This window comes from Megachile rotundata, chromosome 10 (assembly GCF_050947335.1).
Source record: "Megachile rotundata isolate GNS110a chromosome 10, iyMegRotu1, whole genome shotgun sequence".
Lineage (NCBI taxonomy): Eukaryota > Metazoa > Arthropoda > Insecta > Hymenoptera > Megachilidae > Megachile > Megachile rotundata.
Window position 1 is genome coordinate 13,119,818 of NC_134992.1, and position 22,047 is coordinate 13,141,864.

The 22,047-nt window shown below is 38.2% G+C and overlaps 1 protein-coding gene across 5 annotated transcripts in view; it reads left to right on the top strand.

Annotated features, from left to right (window-relative positions):
- The window catches only part of LOC100883369 (protein turtle homolog B), a 613,440-nt gene that overhangs the window by 507,793 nt on the left and 83,600 nt on the right, over nt 1-22,047 (top strand). For all 5 annotated transcript variants that reach the window (XM_076536156.1, XM_076536160.1, XM_076536159.1 and 2 more), the window contains 2 exons: nt 16,197-16,405; nt 20,902-21,018. In XM_076536156.1, the coding sequence (XP_076392271.1) occupies nt 16,197-16,405; nt 20,902-21,018 (326 nt within the window). The remainder of the gene's footprint in view (nt 1-16,196; nt 16,406-20,901; nt 21,019-22,047) is intronic.

Below are 22,047 nucleotides of genomic sequence, written 5' to 3' on the forward strand. Positions count from 1 at the left end.
GAATGATGGAATTGGGGAATGAGGAAATTGGGGAATGTAGGAATTGGGGAATATGGGAATTGGGGGGTGAGAGAATTGTAGTAAATAGGAATTAGGGAATGTGGGAATTGGGGAATGTGGGAATTGGGGAATGTGGGAATTGGGGAATGTGGGAATTAGGGAATGTAGGAATTGGAAAATGTGGGGATTGGAAAATGCAGGAATTGAGGAATGAGGTTACATAATAAATATACTTTATATTATTTACTTGGCAAGTTTGTATCAGTTCATATTTTTATCAAATAGATTTTATTATGATTCTATTTAGAATATATTTTAGTATGATTTTCTTTAGAATATGTTTCATTATAATTTTGTTTAAAATATGTTCCATTATGATTTTATTCAAAATATGTTTCATTATGATTTTGTTAAAAACAAGTTTCATTAAGATTCTTCTTAAAATTACTTTCATTAAAAAAAGAAGCACAAACTATAATCGTAATTTATTTTTATTTTTTAAACAACTTCTTTTGCAAATCATAAGCAAAGTTCACTTAAAAAATAAAAACAGCAATAAATACAATTAGACTGCAATAACAATTCCTCAATGTATAACTTGCTAATCAAACACGAGTGAAGTGCAAGTATCAAGCTTGCAGACCAAGGAAAAGTATCCAAAATATTAGATTGAAGGTTTCCCTCTCGGGGTTGATGCAATTGTGCCACGATATTCGATGTTCCCGTTTCGAGGACGACCCAGACGAATTATTTACCTTGAGCAAATATTTCGCGAAATCGAGTCGTGGCACGCGATTCTGTGTACCAAAGAAATCATAGCCATCTCGACCTCCGTTAGTAATTTCCACCTAACTATATTTATAATTCGTACCTAACCTCCCTAACTGATAATCATTGTCGATGTCATACATTCGTACTAAAAAATTGTGACTAAAATATGAAAACTTGAAAAAGTATCAATTTCTCACAATTATTAGACTTACTACAATTAGCTTAACCTAACCTAACCTCCCTAACCTAATAACCTGTTCTCAAAGTCTTCCATGGCAAAAAATTGTGACTAAAATATGAAAACTTGAAAAAGTACCAATTTCTCAGAATTATTAGACTTACTACAATTAGCTTAACCTAACCTAACCTCCCTAACCTCCATAACCTAATAACCCGTTCTCAAAGTCATCCACACTAAAAAATTGTGACTACAATATGAAAACTTAAAAAAGTACCAATTTCTCAGAATTATTAGACTTACTACAATTAGCTTAACCTAACCTAACCTCCCTAACCTCCATTACCTAATAACCCGTTCTCAAAGTCATCCACACCAAAAAATTGTGACTAAAATATGAAAACTTGAAAAAGTACCTACTGCAACTAATGCAACCCCTAATGGGGTTGCAAAATAATGCAACCCCCATTCTTCAAATAACGCAAACAACATAATTTTCGTTAAATTTTCATTAATACACGCGAACGTTTATAGTCGAAGAATACCCTTAAACTCTATCAAAGGCTCCTAAACTAATCCTAAGATTAACAGACTCTCACGTTTCGACGAGGACAGTTCTAGGAACGAAGTTAGTTGTATAAACGTGGTGAAAGCGTTGTTTCCATAAGTTCATTATTCCAACGAGAGGATTTTACTTCTGAAACGTTGCCAATCTGTTCTATTTATTTGCCGTTTGTAGGTACGTCGACGTTAGCTCTTTATTGCCGTCACTTTGCCTTCGTTCTTCCTTAATGGAAATTTAAATTAAGTTCCAACGGATTCGTGAATTCGTTTCCAGATATTCTTTATGAATCGTTTGGTTAACGTTTCGCGGGATTCTTTGAGAAACTATGTCCACAATTTTGTGCACACGGGGTATAAATAGTGGCGGGATTAATGGCGGGGTGAAAGATGTTCGATTTAAGGAAATTTGTTAATTTTCTTTTTTTGGTGTATTTTGTACTTTTGAGATGCAACTTGTACATTCATTTTTTGTGAATTTTTGTTAGAACTTGATGTATGTAGTTATGATACATGATATATGATATGCGAGATATGATATGTGAGATGTGATATGTGACATATGATATGTGACATATGATATGTGACATATAATATGTGACATATGATATATGACATATGAGATATGATATATAATATGTGACATATGATATGTGACATATGATATATGATATATAATATGTGACATATGATATGTGACATATGATATGTGACATATGATATGTGACATATGACATATGATATATGATGTGTGACATGTGATATATGCCATACGATATGTGGCATATGATACGTGACATATGATATATGATATATAATATGTGACATATGATATGTGACATATGATATGTGACATATGACATATGATATATGATGTGTGACATATGATATGTGACATATGATATGTGACATATGACATATGATATATGATGTGTGACATGTGATATATGCCATACGATATGTGACATATGATCGTGACATATGATATATGATATATAATATGTGACATATGATATGTGAGATATGATACGTGACATATGATATATGACATATGATATGTGGGATATGATACGTGACAAATGATATATGATATATAATATGTGACATATGATATGTGACATATGATACGTGACATATGATATATGACATATGATATGTGGAATATGATACGTGACAAATGATATATGACATACGATATGTAACATATGATACGTGACATATGATATATGATATATAATATGTGACATATGATATGTGACATATGATATATGATATATGATATGTGACATATGATATATGACATATGATACATGATATATGATATGTCACATATGATATATGACTTGATATATAATATATCTGGTTATCAAACATATTTTTCGAATCAGTTAGTTTCAAGTTATTAATTTTTAAGACAAAAGCAGTCCCATCAATTAATGATTACCTTTCAAGATAAAACTTGTACCTACACAAACTTTTAACTCGTGTCAAAAGAATTTCAACTAATAAATATATTTTATTCAAACTATTTAACTCTTCAAACTAGTAAACTTCAAGTCTTCAGTTTCCCCAAAATAAAAATAAACTAAAACTAACAAACGAAAATTTTACAAAAAGCACACAGTGAAATATTACTTTCACAAACAAAATATACGAAGTCCAAATAAAAAGCCCGTCAAAATCAATCCGAACAAAAAATAGACAAAACATTGTAAAATAAAACAAAATAATTGTGCAAAGAACAAAAACCTCCTGACAAAAAAGCAAATCAAAAACGAGCGAAGTAAAAATAGACAAAATACGGTAAATAAAATAATTGTAAAAAAACAGTTAACGAACACACAGTTCGATTAACAACAAATAAAAAAATAGACAGATAAAAATTGAGATAGCACTAAAAAGCAACAGAGACTAAATAGAAAGAGCGCAAAAAGGAAATTGCATTTGTCCTAATTGATATTCCGCAAAATTTGCAATTCGCAAAATCAGCGACTCATCTCATCGGGAATCAGATCTCGTTCGCGGACGGTTAACAAGTACAAAACGAGATCGAGATTCACGAAATCGATAGAGAGCGATCGTTACGAGTCCGGTACGATTATCCGACATGACTGGGCAGGTGTTTCGAATCTTTTTCTCTTTCTGTTGCCGCGAAACGCCGAGGGCGAGATGAGGTTTGCGGCCGACTGTTGCCTCGGGGCGGAATTTCTGAACCGGTCCTTCGAGGACGTTTTATACGCCAAGGTATCGGGACACACACAGTGTGCGAAACACGGCTTCCTTCGTTCCACTTTCTGTCAGATTTCACGCTCGAAATCGATCCGTGTTTTAACCCGTGAATTCGTCACCGTTAAATGCTACAGAAAGACTCGTCAAACTGTATCCTTGATTGATACTTGACACCCCATTTTTTACGCTATTGACGCTTTTATATCGTGGTACCAATCAGTCAAATCACTGGTTTCGGATTTCGGTTTATGTCACAAAATTGGTGGCTTTTGTTGAAATATCATGGACTGTTGAGACAAAGAATGGAGGTGTAAATATGGGAGATACGTGTATAGATAGAAGAAATGTGTGGAACTTATATGTATGCATATGTGTACACTGGATACGTCATGTGATACTTCAGTATTTATTTATTTGTCTGTTTACTTTATTTCTACTTTGAAAGTGTACATCTGAAACTAGTAGATTGGTGTGGTCCAATCCACCAAGATACTAATCAACAAATCCACCAAGCTACCAAGCAACTAATCGACCAATCCATTAATAGACCAATCCATCAATCCACTATTTCACCAATCTATCAGTCCACCAATCCACCAAGCTACCAATTCACCAAGCTACCAATCCACCAAGCTACCAATTCACCAAGCTACCAATCCACCAAGCTACCAATTCACCAAGCTACCAATTCACCAAGCTACCAATTCACCAAGCTACCAATCCACCAAGCTACCAATCCATCATTTCATCCATCTACCAGTCCACCACTCCACCAATCCATTAATCTATCATTTCATCAATCCACCAATCCACCAAGCTACCAGTCCACCAATCCATTAATACACGAATCCATCAATCCACTATTTCATCAGTCTACCAGTCCACCAATTCACCAAGCTACCAAGCCACCAAGCTGTCAATCCACCAATCCACTAATCCAGCCATCCATTAATTCACCAATCCACCAATCCACCAATCCACCAATCCACCAATCCACCAATCCACCAATCCACCAATCCACCAATCCACCAATCCACCAATCCACCAATCCACCAATCCACCAATCCACCAATCCACCAATCCACCAATCCACCAATCCACCAATCCACCAATCCACCAATCCACCAATCCACCAATCCACCAATCCACCAATCCACCAATCCACCAATCCACCAATCCACCAATCCACCAATCCATTAATTCACCAATCCACCAATCCACCAATCCACCAATCCACCAATCCATTAATTCACCAATCCACCAATCCACCTATCCACCAATCCACCAATCCACCAATCCACCAATCCACCAATCCACCAATCCACCAATCCACCAATCCACCAATCCACCAATCCACCAATCCACCAATCCACCAATCCACCAATCCATCAATCCATCAATCCATCAATCCACCAATCCACCAATCCAAAATTCCACCAGTTACATTTTGTTAAAAATTTGAATAAAATCTGTTTAAGAAAAAATTCTATCGCAGTACAAGTAACATATTTGCACGATTATCCTCTTGTCATGTTTCCAGTGAAATACTGCCAAAATATGCAACGCAGCAGATGTGACACTATGCCCTGGATTGCTCTTATGACGTCACACATGTGTTAATTTCGTTCCCTTTTTAGTTTCCGAACGGGGACACGACATGGGCGGTGTTCACATTAACATTTAATAATTGTGTAATCAAAGAGTGTGTAAGCAAAGAAAACGCTACTGGAAGTGGTACCAAAATGGCTGTCATTTACTCACAGCGTCGGATATCAATTATGGTGGAATATCAATTATGTCAAACTAGTGGAATATTGTAGGAGTTTTCTGTAATATAATCGAGGAATATGGTTGGATTTTTCTATAATATAATAGTGGAATATTGTAGAATTCCAAAATACGAGAGTTACTATAAATTTTTCGCATAAAGTACCACGGCTTGTCACGAAATAAATTGTTAATTTTCCTGTCAAATATATTTTGAGCCCTTCTTTCAGCCCCCTACAATACTTCGTTCTTAAATAATTGCGCTTTCAGCACTCTAAAAGTTATTTAATAAACACAGAACACTTACCAAAACAATATTCCACGGGAAACCATTAGTCCGCTAATTATGGTAAGAACATAGCTCGTTTACGTTGGTTTTGTGATTTGCGCGCGTTGTAGAATGTCAGTTAATACATTTGTGAGTGAATGCAGTTCCGAAACTTTAAGTGGGACTTTCGAAGTTGTAGAATAGTTGTTAATGCTGCTATTATTCAACTCGTCGCAGAAGTATGACTTAGCGATGCTTCTGGATTTCTAAGTTTTATAGAACAGTATTAGCTAATTTTGCGAATGGAGGACTTGTGAAATTCGAAATGGAGCTACGAATGTTATCAGATCTGTCCAATTCACTAATACAGCAATACACCAAGCTACCAATCCACCAATCTACCAAGCTACCAAGCCAGCAATCCATTAATACACCAATGAATGAATCCACTATTTCATCAATCTACCAGTCGACCAATCCACCAAGCTACCAAAACACCAATCCACCAAGTTACCAAGCTACCAAGCCACCAATCCACCAATCCACTAATCCACCAATCCACCAATCCATCAATCCACTATTTCATCAATCTACTAGTCCACCAATCCATTAATCTACCAATCCATCAATCCACCAATCCACCAAGCTATCAAACCATCAAACCACCAATCCACCAATCCACCAATCCACCAATCCACCAATCCACCAATCCACCAATCCACCAATCCACCAATCCACCAATCTACCAATCCACCAATCCACCAATCCACCAATCCACGAATCCACGAATCCACCAATCCACCAATCCACCAATCCACCAATCCACCAATCCCCCAATCCACCAATCCACCAATCCACCAATCCATTAATTCACCAATCCACCAATCCACCAATCCACCAATCCATCAATCCACCAATCCACCAATCCATCAATCTACCAATCCACCAATCCATTAATCCATTAATCCACCAATCCATCAATCCATTATTTCACCAATCCACCAATCCATCAATCCATCATTTCATCAATCCACCAACGTATAAATCCATCAATCTACAAATTCTTCTACCACTCGAAAGCTTTACTATTCCACTCTTCTACCTCTCGACCACGAACGTCACGTACTCCCTCACGATCATACAATCCCGTAATCCCGTACGAAACATCAAAATTTCAATACCACCTGAAATTTCCGCGGCCGATCTTCACCAAAGAATATAGTTGATACTCCAGGCGTGATTTATAGTTTCGTACAAAATAAACCGACTGCATTATTCTCCATATTCTACATTGTCCCGCACAACGTTGAATCATATTGTCCCCGTGCGTTGTACACGCGCATACGTCACACGTATCCGCGAGTTGGTTTATTGTTACTAATAAATCCAGCCTCATTTGACAACCGTGCTGTCGCAAATACACGACACCCGCGCGAATTCTCCCTGTCAAACAGACATCTGTTTCAATCGCTTTTCGAACGCCAGTTTCTCTCTGCCGGTCCCTTATTTACACTGTGCCGTGATTACAACATCGGACCAGATCGAATCTCTTCAAAACACGCGCAAATAACACGTCTCTCGCTTCATAAGCCCGACTTCTCGTGAGAATATTTGTCCTTTCGTTCCCGAACGATTAAATCGCCCGCTTCTTATAGCAGTCGTGATACAATTTTATTTAACGCGATCTTTGATGTCCGAACGTCACGATATACTTTAATAACAGAGACGGTGACAGAGAGGGTTTTTTGAAATTTTCAATACCATTCAATTTAGGTTATAAATTATACATGAATACGCCTAAATAGTGTAATTTAGTTTTTCTGAAGAGTGATGAATAAAATGGTAATATTTTGCTCATGACAGTAATTGCAGAGTTTAGGAAAGAATTATTGTATACAATTTGGCAAATGATTTAATAGGTACACACGAAAATTGATCTACAAAGTGTAATTCAGTTTTTGTTCATTTCACAGGTGACCCACCTGTCCTACTCAACCCACCTAACCCTTTTAACCTACCTAACCAACCTAACACACCTAACCCACATAACCCACATAACCTACCTAACCTACCTAAGCACCTATCCACGTATCCATCTAACCACCTAACCACCTAACCCACCTAACTTACCTAACCACCTATCCACTTATCCACCTAACCACCTAACCACCTAACCCACATAACCTACCTAACCTACCTGAGCACCTAACCACCTAACCTACCTAACCCATCTAACCCACTTAACCCACATAACCTACCTAAGCACCTATCCACTTATCTACCTAACCACCTAACCCACCTAACCACCTAACCACCTAACCTACCTAACCCACATAACCTACCTAACCTACCTAAGCACCTATCCACTTATCCACCTAACCGCCTAACCACCTAACCCACCTAACTTACCTAACCACCTATCCACTCATCCACCTAACCAGCTAACCACCTAACCCACCTATTCCACCTAATCTAGCCTAATAAAGAATAAAATAGTGTTTAATGTAGGGAAGTATAAAATATTTCATTAGCAAAATTGAACATTATTGAACATTAAAAATGGAACATTGACGAAACAGCAAAGTGAATAGTAGAGATGTACGATTATGAAATAATGAAATTTAACCGTTGTAGAATAACAAAGCGATAGAACGGTGAATCCCCAGAATCCTGAAATGAAATATTCAGTTGATGAATTAGTAGAGCGACAAACCGTTCGGGCAAACAGACGGTAAAATAGTTGAGAGACAAAATGCAGGAATCATGAGGCGATAAAATGGCAGAACGACGGGGAGACAGTACGATGAAATGATACAGTGACGGAGGCTGCAGAATAATAAGATTACAGAAACAGCAAAGTTATACAGGGAACTTGTAGAGTATTAAACATTGCGGATCTGTAAAATCGCTAAGCCGGAGAATCACGGAATCTCCGGTAGCTAAACTTTCGAAATTACACGTCGGATATTTTCGAATCGACCATAAACTTCGTATTAACAAAGCCCAACGAATAACCGATTCCGCAACGATTACGGTACAGTATCTACACATCGAAATTTACCAAAATTATCTCCGTTCAGAACGTAGAAATTGGATTAAATATCGAGATAAGATATTGAATCCCACGGTGCCTTCTATATATTTGTCCCTCCGTCTCTCTCTCGCCGTTCTCCAAAGCTGATATCACGATTCGATCGCAGTTTATGCATAGCAACGAGGAAAAAGCAGAAATCTCATCTTTTCCCTCTGCGCTTACAAAAGATCGCGTGTTCGACTTTGCTTTGCGTGCTGTTTCCTACAACGTACATACACTGCGCGCGTCTTTTTTTATATTCATAGAAATTTCTGCGGTAGATTATCGTTTCTCTACCTTCTGAAGTAAATTTTCAAAATGTAGAGATACGGGAATTCTCTACGTACGGTAACGATTGAGAAACACGAACCCAAGTGAATTCTACTCAAAATCGACGGATAAATTTTTGGGGTTTATTGTGGGAAGGTAGAAATTTACAGACGCAAGATTTTTGGTGTGTAATGGTAGATATAGGGAAATATAGGGATTTTTGGACGTTATGGGGATTTGGAGATGGGGGAATTTTTAGGGATGACGGACGTTAGGGGGATTTGGAGATATAGGGATTTGGGGATATAGGGATTTGGAGAATTAGAGAATCGGGGAATTAGAGATTCGGGGAATTAGGGAAGCGGGGAATTAGAAAATCGGGGAATTAGGGAATCGGGGAATTGGAGAATCGGGAAATTAGTGAATCGGGGAATTAGAGAATTGGGGAATTGGAGAATCGGGGAATTGGAGAATCGGGGAATTAGGGAATCGGGAAATTAGGAAATCGGGAAATTAGGGAATCGGGGAATTAGGGAATCGGGGAATTAGAGAATCGGGAAATTAGTGAATCGGGGAATTATAGAATCGAGGAATTAGGGAATCGAGGAATTAGGGAATCAGGAAATTAGGGAATCGGGGAATTAGGGAATCGAGGAATTAGAGAATCGGGGAATTGGAGAATCGGGGAATTAGGGAATCGGGAAATTAGGAAATCGGGAAATTAGGAAATCAGGAAATTAGGGAATCGGGGAATTAGAGACTCGGGAAATTAGACAATCGGGAAATTAGGGAATCGGGAAATTAGAGAATCGGGGAATTAGGGAATCGGGGAGTTAGAGAATCGGGAAATTAGAGAATCGGGAAATTAGAGAATTGGGAAATTTGGGAATTGGGAAACTTGAGAATTTGGAAATTCGGAAATTGGAAAATTTGAGAATTTGAGAATTTGAAAATTGCAAAATTGCAAAAAATAGGAATTAGAAAAGCAGAACACACAAAACTAAACACAATACCTATCTACCAAGCATCTCTAAGCACAATATAACTTTACCCAAAAATGAAAATAACTAATTTCGCAAGTCATATAACTTGTAACAAGCCCATTTCCATAAATCTGGAAGTGTAACTGCATCAGCCGCCATAATATAAACCGCGGTATCCCATTGCGTGTCACGGAATCGTAGAAACGTGATCTTCCTCAAAATGGCGGAACCACGAAACAGAAACACAGCCCCAATGGAAGCTGAACGGCCAGGTTTAATTTCATAAATGTTCTGGTGGCTTTGGCCACGTTGTTCTTGCCGACTCCCAGCAGGGTTAAACGTCCATAAAATGAATTGCTTTCTACCCTCGGCCATTCGATTCTTGGCCCCGCGTGTTCCAACCGCGGCCCAAGAATTATGGCCGCGAATTATTGCCCATCCGCGTGTAAGTAATACGTTCATCGCATTACTCCCTTTACAATCTATAGTTTTATTAAAAACGCGGTTTGCACGATCGTCCGAGTTTATTTTCGCGACGCGGCTTCTCGGAGAACAATTTCCCTCTTTTTTATACCTACTTAGAAGGAATAAAGAGTGTTCTGGGAGTAGGTGTTCCTGTTTTACTTTGTTTAATTGTTTAGTTTGTTTTGAATAGGTTTCTAGATTTTCCAATTCCTAGATTTCTAGATTATTAAATGTCGTCTCTTTTCTACAAGGTGTCTCGCTAGTGCAACTCTCGTAATTAAGTAGGGTTTGAGATTCTGAACAACTTTTCCCTTTGCAGAAATTCGCTCTGAAGCTTCGTTTCTGAATTATTAAGGAAAAACGCGGTACCAATCAGAGTCCCGCGCTCAGCCGCTGGGCGGAGCTCTCTCGCGCCTGCGCACGCCTCCTGCGCTCTAATTGGTCCCATGTTTTTCCTTAATAATTTAGAAACGAGGCTTCAGATCGAATTTCTGCAAAGGGAAAAGTTGTTCAGAATCTCAAACCCCACTTAATTACCATAGTTACACTACTTGTAAAACACTCTGTATTTGCAAGTTGAGGGTGTGAATATTTAACCGCTGAACCTATAATTCTCTTATGACTAAATTAATTTGGTATAACTAAATAAATGAAAGAACATCCTCAGGTTCGAATAATAAAATTGTGTTTGGTGCACGCAGGAATAATAGAATGTGCTGGGTTAGGTTCAGACTACTATTTAAATGAACGCAAATAGAGTAATAATTATTTTCAACATCTATGAATAAAGTATCAATAAAACATACATAACTGTTTAAGAAGTACCAAAGCTTTAAGCTTCCGCAAAGCTCCAACGCCGCACATAACAGTATCCCGTCTTAAACGCGTCGATTATCACTCCCCGTAAGTGCGAACCCACAGTATCAATTACCATTAACCACTCGCACGATAACACTAATTCTCCGCGGAGTCTCGATCGTAAATACCCGGCGTAGCCGCAAACCGCTCGGTGCGGTTCTAAAACGGAAGTTAAATAAAGAACGGGGCTAAAAAATTCCTGGCAGCCAGAAAGTTGCTCGGTGGTAGTCCGAGTGTTAAACGCCGGGTGGAATTCATCGTGGAAAACCGTAACTCGGAATCCCTTTGCGTTCTAAACGTTTCCCGGGTTGAGGAAAGAGAAAAAAATGGCGGGAAGGCGAGCATAAGACGGCCCTTTATTCCTTCCGTGCGAGGAGGTATAAAAAAGGGAGGAATTGTTCGCCAAGAAAATGCACGTGTAGAAAATATACAGTGTCAAACTAGTTACTCAAGGAGTAACTATTACTTACTGAACAAAGTGGTAGAAGACGTCTGCAACTTTGTGATGAACCTAACCTAACTTTGCACATAATTGTATTGTTCGAACTTGTTTGTTTTTCTTCAGACATTAATTTAGATCAAACTTAATGGGACACCTTGTTGTTCTGGTTTATATGTACATTTTTAATTGAACATTTTTTATAAACTCATATTAATTATGACAAAGTCAAAATGTCTGACCAAAATCACAAAATACAGTTCAAAGAAAATGATCAATCTTGCCACTCAAAGTTGTTGTATTTTTTTTAAGAACATCTTTCATAAATTCATATTAATTATAACAAAATTAAAATGTCTGACCAAACTCACAAAATACAGTTCAAAGAAAATGATCAGTCGTGCCACTCAAAGTTGTTGTATTTTTTTTAAGAACATGTTTCATAAATTCATATTAATTATAACAAAATCAAAATGTCTGACCAAAATCACAAAATACAGTTCAAAGAAAATATTCAATCTTGCCACTCAAAGTTGTTGTATTTTTTTTAAGAACATCTTTCATAAATTCATATTAATTATAACAAAATCAAAATGTCTGTCCAAACTCACAAAATACAGTTCAAAGAAAATATTCAATCTTGCCACTCAAAGTTGTTGTATTTTTTTTAAGAACATCTTTTATAAATTCATATTAATTATAACAAAATCAAAATGTCTGACCAAACTCACAAATACAGTTCAAAGAAAATGTTCAATCTTGCCACTCAAAGTTATATACGTTTTTAAAAACATCTTCCATAAACGTCATCCAAACGAAACACAATAAGTAAACAAACTTAAAAGCACAATCACTCGAACGCGTTAAAAAACCGTTTAAAACTTTAACAAACTTCCCGGTTATTCAATGTACCGACCACGAAAGACCTCTCTCTCTCTCAAAAAAGAACTGGTGGAAAAAGAATTGGCGATTAAACTTGATTCACAATCAACATTCCAAGTTATTAATTCCATCAGAGAGCGTAACAAAGTTAGCTTGGTTTCCGAGCCGGAACTCGCGGAATTATCAAGCCCGTGAAATTAACCGAATAGCCAAACTCAATTTTTATTAAACCAGCCTGTGGCGTTCGGTTCGGTCCCGATTTCCCCGTGCAAACCAATTATTCCGCTGTTACGCGTTAAAGTTCACGGTTAATTACATCTCGCCTGCCAAACGGTCGCTTTGAACAACCGGAATCGCGTCCCTTTCCGATGCGTCTCTCGGAACTACCATTCGTGTTCCTTCGATTTAAAACGCGCTTATTAACGGAATTTCTGTGTCTCGATATCAGGTTTCGTGTGGGTAGACGTGCATCGTCTAATTAGGGTTATTGGATGTTTGGATGGGTGACGTGTTGCTGGGTATTTGTGGAAGTGATGTTTTATGGTACAGTTGTGGAGGAGACATTTTTTAGAACATTTGTTAAAGGAACAATTTACAGAATATTTACGAAAATAATAGTTTATAGTGTTTGAGAAAGTAACATGTTGCAGACTGTTTGTGGAAGTGACATTTTATAGAGTATTTGTGAAAGCGACATGTTGCAGAACATTTATGAAAGTAACATGTTGCAAGAACATTTGTGAAAGCAACATGTAGCAAAGTATTTGAGAAAGTAACATATTGCAGACTATTTGTGGAGCTGACATTTTACAGAGTATTTATGAAAGCAACATGTTGCACATTTGTGAAAGTAACATGTTGCAAAATATTTGCTACAGTAACAATGTTGCAAATTGTTTCAAGAATTAACGTCCTATGAAACATTTGGAAAAGTAACCTTCCTCAAAATATTTGAAAATTGACAATTTCCAGAATATTTATGAAGGTAACATGTTGCAGAATATTTGCTACAGTAACATGTTGCAAAGAATTTAAGAAAGCGTCCTATCCTACTGGAAACGTAACGTTCTGTAGAATATCTGAGAAGTGACAATGCACGGAATAGTTGTGAACATGTTGCAGAATTGTATCAATAAAGCAACATGTAGCAAAAAGTACATAACCTACATAACCAAAAAGACACCTATTCAAAAAAAGTCCCTCATCAGGCATCAAAGTGCAAACAAAGCAACTTTATCAACAAGCACCCCTAATTATCGATTTAATTACCAACAAATTAAACAATGCCACAAATTAATCAATATATAACAACGGGTTTGTTAGAGAATTAACGCCGGGGTAATTAATCGATTCGCGTAATCAGCGTTCGGCGGGTGTTCATTGTTTGCTCGAAAAACAGGAATATGCCGTGGAAAAATATTCGGAGAATTTCGCATTAGGATGCCGTGAAAATTACGGACGATAACACTCGACGCGTGAAACGGCACAATATTCCAATTCCATCGCGAAATTTCGAATATTTCCCGATGGCATTCGACGCAGCCGCGAGAACAGAAATGCGAGCCGCGATTATAACCGGGTCACGGTTCTGTTGTCAATAGAACGCCGAACCACCCCGATTGTTACCCGCTTGATATTCGCCCGGTTTATTAGCCGCGTGTGTAAACACTTTGAACGCTTCAGCGGCGTAATATCGCGCCACGAAGAAAGAAAACAGACCTCGAAACTCTCCCGGAAGACTGCTAAGCTTTCCGGCTTTCTTTCGCCTCGCGAGCTTTATTTTTCCGTGGAAAGCCTGTCTACGCCTGACACGCGTTTTCATTGCAAACGATTTCTCTTAGAAATTTCCTACAATATTTTTCACGCTACGTATTTGCTATCTGCGCTGCGAATTTTATTTGCGGTTCTTCCACATTTTTCAGTTATGGAACTCTTTTTAGATTATGGCAGTTTTAGGTTAAATTGAAATTAGAAAATTCTGGGACTAGGTACTTCTACATTACTTCATTTAATTGTTTAGTTTGTTTTAGATTTCTGGATTTTTCTATTCCTAGATTTCTAGATTGTTAAATGTCATCTCTAAATTTCTACAGGGTGTCTTAGCTGGTGTAACTCCTTTGGGTGGTGGGGTTCGAGATTCTGAACAACTTTTCCCTTTGCAAAAATGTGGTACGAAGCTTCGTTTTTGAATTATTAAGGAAAAACGCGGACCAATCAGAGCGCGAGGCTTTCGCGCGCTCAGCCGCTGGGCGGAGCTGTCTCGCGCCTGCGCACGCGTCTCGCGCTCTGATTGGTCCGTGTTTTTCCTTAATAACTCATCAACGAAGCTTCAGATCGAATTTTTGCAAAGGAAAAAGTTGTTCAGAATCTCGAACCCCATCACCCAATCTCAAGAGTTACACTGGTTGTGAGACAACCAAGTTTCCAAGCAAAAAATTCGATACTCCCAAATTTAATATCTCCATAAATCGACATCGTGGCCCATAGAGCAGTATGCCCGCGAGCAGTTGATCAGACCGTTGCATCGGAAATAGTTATAGCGTCATGGCGTCGAAAGTTTCGCTGAAAGGCTGCCGATTCTTCCGCACGAATACGCGAACGGACGTTAAAGTATCCTATTAGATTCGAAAACGGATACGAGACGAGATAGAAAATTTCATATTGACTGCGCTAAACTCTCGCGGAAACGATCAATCGAGAAATACGTCCGGTTATCAAAGAAAAGCACAAAGTGACGCGAGATTCTTCGGCCATTTTAAACGTCTAATATCTGGCCTTTTACGCGACGCTACTTTTATCACGCGGCTGTCGCAATTGCGATCGGGATCTAACTAAATTTATGGTGTATCGATACCGTCGGAGTTTCTTAAAGAGATCAAAGCACCATTCTATCTTCAAAGGTATTTCTCCAACGAGTTATTTACATTTTCTTCCTCTTTCCGATCCTGCTTTTACGATGACGTTATAAATACCCGGGATCGTATTTCGAAACGGATACCTTCAATGCTTCCACGTTTCAGAAGCTATACGCCTTTAGAACTTCACGGAATATTCATCGTTTAAATTAATACCGCTTAAACGTGGAGCACTATAAAATTATATCCTTTGTCGATCCTTATTCTTCACTCGAAGGCACTTGTCAAAAATATCTGTATAACAAAATTTTTTAATCTTAAAAATTTCTGATCCCACATAAAGAGACTTGAGAATCCCAGAAATTTTTGTTGCCGAATAAAAAAATTTCAATCATTCATCAAATAAAGTAGCAGACACAGAGCAAGAAATCTACTCTGTCGTTGTTTGCTTCGAAGAGTATGGTGGAGACGGTTTCTATGTCGGCGGTCGCGTACGTCGTTTCCGGTTGTAGTTGAGAAATTTGTCGTTTTCCCAAGCATCTTTCCACACCCCTACGGCACGGTGTCGTCGTCGCTACACACCCGGTCTATTTGCAGTTTCGACACAAGGGGGCAGAGCAACCTTGAACAAGGAAAACACTGGCAGAATAACAGCCTCGGCAAACGTGCCTTCTTCAGATACACGGAGCATCCCGCAAAACTCACCCTCGAGGACGTCCGTGAGAGCGACGCGGCCGTTTACAGATGCAGGGTCGATTTCAAGCAGTCGCCGACCAGAAACAGTAAAGTCAATCTCACGGTGATCAGTGAGTATTCAACGGATCAGAATCTCTACCATCTTTCATCTTCCTCTTCATCCTCTTATTCTACTTCGATCTTCCCTTTCCTCCGCGTACTTTCGTGTGCTGGCAACATGGACACCTCTTATGTTATGCGAATGCTTCTGTACAGAATCATTTATTTAACTCTTTAAGACTCTTTAAGGTCGTTGATTTATACTTTTACATTTGCTTATTCGGGTCTTAATTCGTTTTGATATAAAAATTTGATGGAGGTTATGTAAGTGAGCGTTGGATTACTACACGTTAGATAAGTGAGCGCTGGAGTATTACACGTTGGATAAGTGAGCGCTGGAGTATTACACGTTAGATAAGTGAGCGTTGGATTACTACACGTTAGATAAGTGAGCGCTGGATTACTACACATTGGATAAGTGAGCGCTGGAGTATTACACGTTAGATAAATGAGCGCTGGAGTATTACACATTAGATAAGTGAGCGCGGTGGCATTACACGTTAGATAAGTGAGCGCTGGAGTATTACACGTTAGATAAGTAAGCGCTGGAGTACTACACGTTACGTAAGGAGACACTAGATTACCACTCGTTGAATAATAACGCGTTGTATTTTTACGCGTTGAAGTACCATTCGTTAGATTACGGCAGGTCATATAACTACGCGTTAGATATCTACGCGTTAGATTACCACTCGCTAAATTACAATACAGTGACCATCCATGTGTTGAACTATCAGATGTTGTTCTGTCACATATCAATTTACCACGTGTTGTGTTACCACGTGTTAGATTACTACTCGTTAGATTATCACATGTTAGATTACTACACGACTAGTTACTAGTCCTTTTGATTACTGTGTCTGACCATGTATACTCATTTTACTGCAACAACCATTCGAAACATTTATTATATCAATTAAAAGTATGAACTTCTTTCTTCTTCATTATACTAATTTCACATCTAGAGTGAAATTAATATTTTTTAATGCACCAAATTATCCTTTAATTTCCTTTTCGTTCAGTTTCAACTGCGTACCTTTAAAATTACCTTCAAACGTCCATTTATTGCAACTGTTTCTTTTTGCGGGTCATGTTTTTATGTTTCGTACAGGCATTTTTTTTTATCGCATAGTTTTCCTTTTAACGCGAATTCCGACCACTTTTTTGCCAGAATCCTTTGATCCTTTGTTCGTTGTATCCTTGACTGGATACGTATTTCGTTCGTCTCTTGTGTCTGTCCGTTTCATTCTCCATTAATCTTCTCGTCCTTCCGTTTTCCTCCGCTTTGAGTTGCCTGCATCCATTACTTCCCCTTGACGCCGTAATACAATATCTTTACCTTTGTCTTTGTTTGTTTGTTTATTATGATTTCCTTCCTCGTATGCTCTGTTCATCGGTGTACACGTCGCTTCATTTTTCATTTTATTTAATAATATTACTCCGCCCTCTACGTTCTCGTTCTTTTATTACGATCGCTTCTACGGCTACGGAAAATGTATTTTCACGAAATTGCATTGTCATACTGCCACGAGTTAATCATTCTTTTTTAATTTATTTATCTGACGTGTTACGGCATTAACGTGTAATCCTTTGTTACGCTATCAATAACCAGGATTAGTAACTTTTATTATAAAATGCCTTACGTAACTTCCTTAATACTTTGCACGTATGTGGACGTTACATAAGTGATCGTCACATACGTGAACGCCATGTAGGTGAACGTCACATAAGTGAAGGTCATATAGGTGAACGTCACATAGGAGAAAGTCTATGTATGTGGATCACGTATGTGAACGTCACATATCTGAACGCTACATACATAGGTGAACGTCACATAAGTGAACGTCATATAGGTGAACGCCACATAAATGAACATCACATAGGAAAGTCTGTTTGTGGATCACATATGTGAACGTCGCATATATGAACGCTACATAAATAGGTGAACGTCACATAAGTGAACGTCATATAGGTGAACGCCACATAAATGAACGTCACATAGGAAAAAGTCTATGTATGTGTATCACATATGTGAACGTCACATATATGAACGCTACGTACATAGGTGAACGTCACATAAGTGAACGCCATGTAAGTGAACGTCATGTAAGTGAACGTCATATAGGTGAACGCCAAATAAATGAACGTCACACATGTCTGCACATATATGAACTTTGTTAAATCTATCAAACCAAGGCTCTATCATCCTTTTCATGTTATATTATTCAACAATTTATGTACGTAAATGGAAAAAATTGAAACGACCAATTTCTTTTGCCAACTTCAAAGAAATCCTTGAAGAAATTTTTTATAATTTGTGCAATCGTGTCTCTAGCCTTTTCCATTCGCTCGATTAAAGCTTGATATTCGACATCTTTTTTTTTCCTTTCGTTTCTTCGAGCTCTTTCCTGCTAACCCATTTCTATTTCCCTATGTTTTTTTTTTCTCTCCTTTCACGGATCCCGTTTCTCTCTGTTCCTCTTTGATCTCCTTGGAAGTTGATCGAGGCTTGCCAGACCGCTTTTCGCGATTAGCTGGAACAAACAGAGAGTGGATTCGGTCTTCTTGACCCGGATCTACGGTTCAGCAAGCGACGATTAAGAGGAGTTTTATCTGAAAGTCGTCGGAATCGAGGGAAATACGAAATTAGATCGGCGTCCATGATGCTTAAACTCGTCGAAAACGGTGCATCGGCGTATCGATAAAGCATATTTCTCTCTAAGTTTCAATTAATACGATAGCATCGAACAACGTTGTGTGTCATACAATGATAATACATAAAATTATTAATAATATATAATTTTTAAATTGCTAAAACTTTCGAACGTTCGAGAATGAATTACATTCGAAAAGCCGATGCATTTATTGCCGGGCAAATATTAATTTCGGTATCAATAAAGCTTGCACACGGTCAATCTATGATATTGAATATTAATATTACCTCAGAACGAAATTAATATTAATCCTCTCCCAGTTTGTATACCGTAAGCAAATTTAATTCTGCCAGAATCAATTTGATGGGGTTACAATTGAATAATTCAGATTTCTTCGATCATTTACACGCTTTTCATTTTGAAATTGCTTTGACGAACATACTCTAGTTTAAAAGCGTTTGAATTTCCCGCTGTTTTATGAATATGTAGCGGAGAGATGGTTATTGGAAACGTTCTATTGGCGGGGAAATTTGAATAGCTTGAAGAGAGATATGTGTGTGTGGGAATATAAGGATTTAGGAAGTTGGGGAATTATGAGGTTTGGGAAATTAGGAGGTGGGGAATTAGGAGTTTGGGGAATTAGGAGACGGGGAATTAGAAATTGGGGAATTAGGAGATGTGGAATTAGAAATTGGGGAATTGGAAGTTTGGGAAATTGGGAGGTGGGGAATTAGAAATTGGGGAATTGGGAGTTTGGGGAATTAGGAGGTGGGGAATTAGAAATTGGGGAATTGGGAGTTTGGGAAATTAGGAGGTGGGGAATTAGAAATTGGGGGATTAAGAGTTTGAGGAATTAGGAGCTTCGGAAATTAGGAGATGGGGAATTAGAAATTGGGGAATTGGGAGTTTGGGGAATTAGGAGTTTGGGAAATTAGGAGGTGGGGAATTAGAAATTGGGGGATTAAGAGTTTGGGGATTTAGGAGTTTGGGAAATTAGGAGGTGGGGAATTAGAAATTGGGGAATTGGGAGTTTGGGAAATTAGGAAGTGGGGAATTAGAAATTGGGGAATTACGAGTTTGGGAAATTAGGAAGTGGGGAATTACAAATTGGGGAATTGGGAGTTTGGGGAATTAGGAGTTTGGGAAATTAGGAGGTGGGGAATTAGAAATTGGGGGATTAAGAGTTTGGGGAATTAGGAGTTTGGGAATTAGGAATTTGAGGAATTAGGAGTTTGGGAAATTAGGAGGTGGGGAATTAGAAATTGGGGAAATTAGGAAGTAGAGAATTAGAAATTGGGAAATTAGAAATTGAGGAATTAGGAATTTGGGAAATTAGGAGATGGGGAATTAGGAACTTAGGAATTCAGAAATTTGACACATTAGGAATTTGAAAATTTAGGAATCCACACACTACAAAATTTCAAGATTAAAAAACTCTAAAATATAAAAACTCGACAACTTCCAAAGTTAATCCCAAAACTCCCTCCCCAAATCCCCAAATCCCCAAACTATACAAAAAACCACCAAAAATTTCCACAAATTTATTCGTCACAAAGATGAGGAATAAGTTCCCTCTCTACTTCAGTTCCCCGGTCTGGCTTAAAAACAATTTGCATATCCGTACGATAGCGTCTCCCTAAGTGGTCCACGGGGCTTCCAGATAAGAATACCACCCGGGCCAGTGCGGTGTCTCAAGATGACACACGCCTGTGCGGTAATTCATCGTCTTGCAAATTGATTTTGCCCCGTGGAGTGTCGGTGTTCTACGAGGGGGACGAAGGAGAGAGGGCTTTGTAGGAGAAACGAGGGGAAAACGAAAGGCCAGGCGATCTTATTGCGTGAAATTATTACAGTACCGCCGGAGCAGCTTAGTATATTGGACGAAGATGGAAGGTCTCATATACCGCACTATATCCTGGGCCCATATAGCGAGGGTGCCTCCCTGAATATTACCTGCGTCGCTGCTGGTGGTGAGTACTCTTTTATTTATTTATCGTACTTCGTTGGTTTTGCGACAGTCTACTGTATTTACTCGTCTTGGCTAAATTTTTAAATGAGACAAGAAAATTATTGTTTATTAAAGAAGTTTATTATTGTTCGTTAAATTTGTTTATTAAGGAAGTTATTGTTAGCTGTTCGTGAAATTTATTGTTAATTAAAAAAGTTAAGGCAACTTCAAATTTAAAAGCATCTAACAAAAATACATTAAAGGAATTCCAGGTATTTGCATACCGGTTCCATTCTTCCCTATTTCGTGCTCGAATTTTTAATCCTTTTTACCCTTCTATTTATTGGTCCATGTACGTATTGTTCTCGTGCAGCCTTCAGATTACCCACTTTCGAAAGAACGGTATTCTACTTCACCGGTGATTTATTGTTCCATATATTATAATTACGGTTTGTTAGGGTCTTCGGCGATTTTTTTCTTTGTTTCAGTTTCTATGGAGTTTCCTTTTGCCCGTATTTCGTTCTCTGGTTTGCGTCCTCGGACCCTTTATGAAGCTGCCTGTTCCTCTTTTTGTCGAAACGCTGCGAATATTTTCCTTCTGGACACGGCTTACACCCGAAAGCCTCAAACAGTATTAAATGTAACAAACCCAGCCGTGAAAACCTCAAAACTCCCTGGTTTGCACCTTCGCTACTATTTTTTTTTGTCTCTGTTTCTGACAGTTTTCCTGTGCTCTTTTTTTCACCCTTTTTTCGGGCTCCTTTTTTTACTGTGTTCCTGATTCTACTATCTCAATCCCTTTTTGCACAGTTTCGTTCATTTCCACTTTTCTCTATTTTTCGTCTCTGTCCCTGTAATACTCGCGTTCCTTTTCTACTGTCCTCTTGTTCCCGTGGCTTCTATCCTTGCTGCATTGCGCGTAGTTTCATTTACTACTTTATTTTCGTCGCATTTTATACGTAATTTCCTTCCTACTTGATCATTCTCTGCTTCTGTCTTATTAAATATTTCCTTTGTTGCTTAAAAATGTTTGTATGTTGTCGTGTTATAT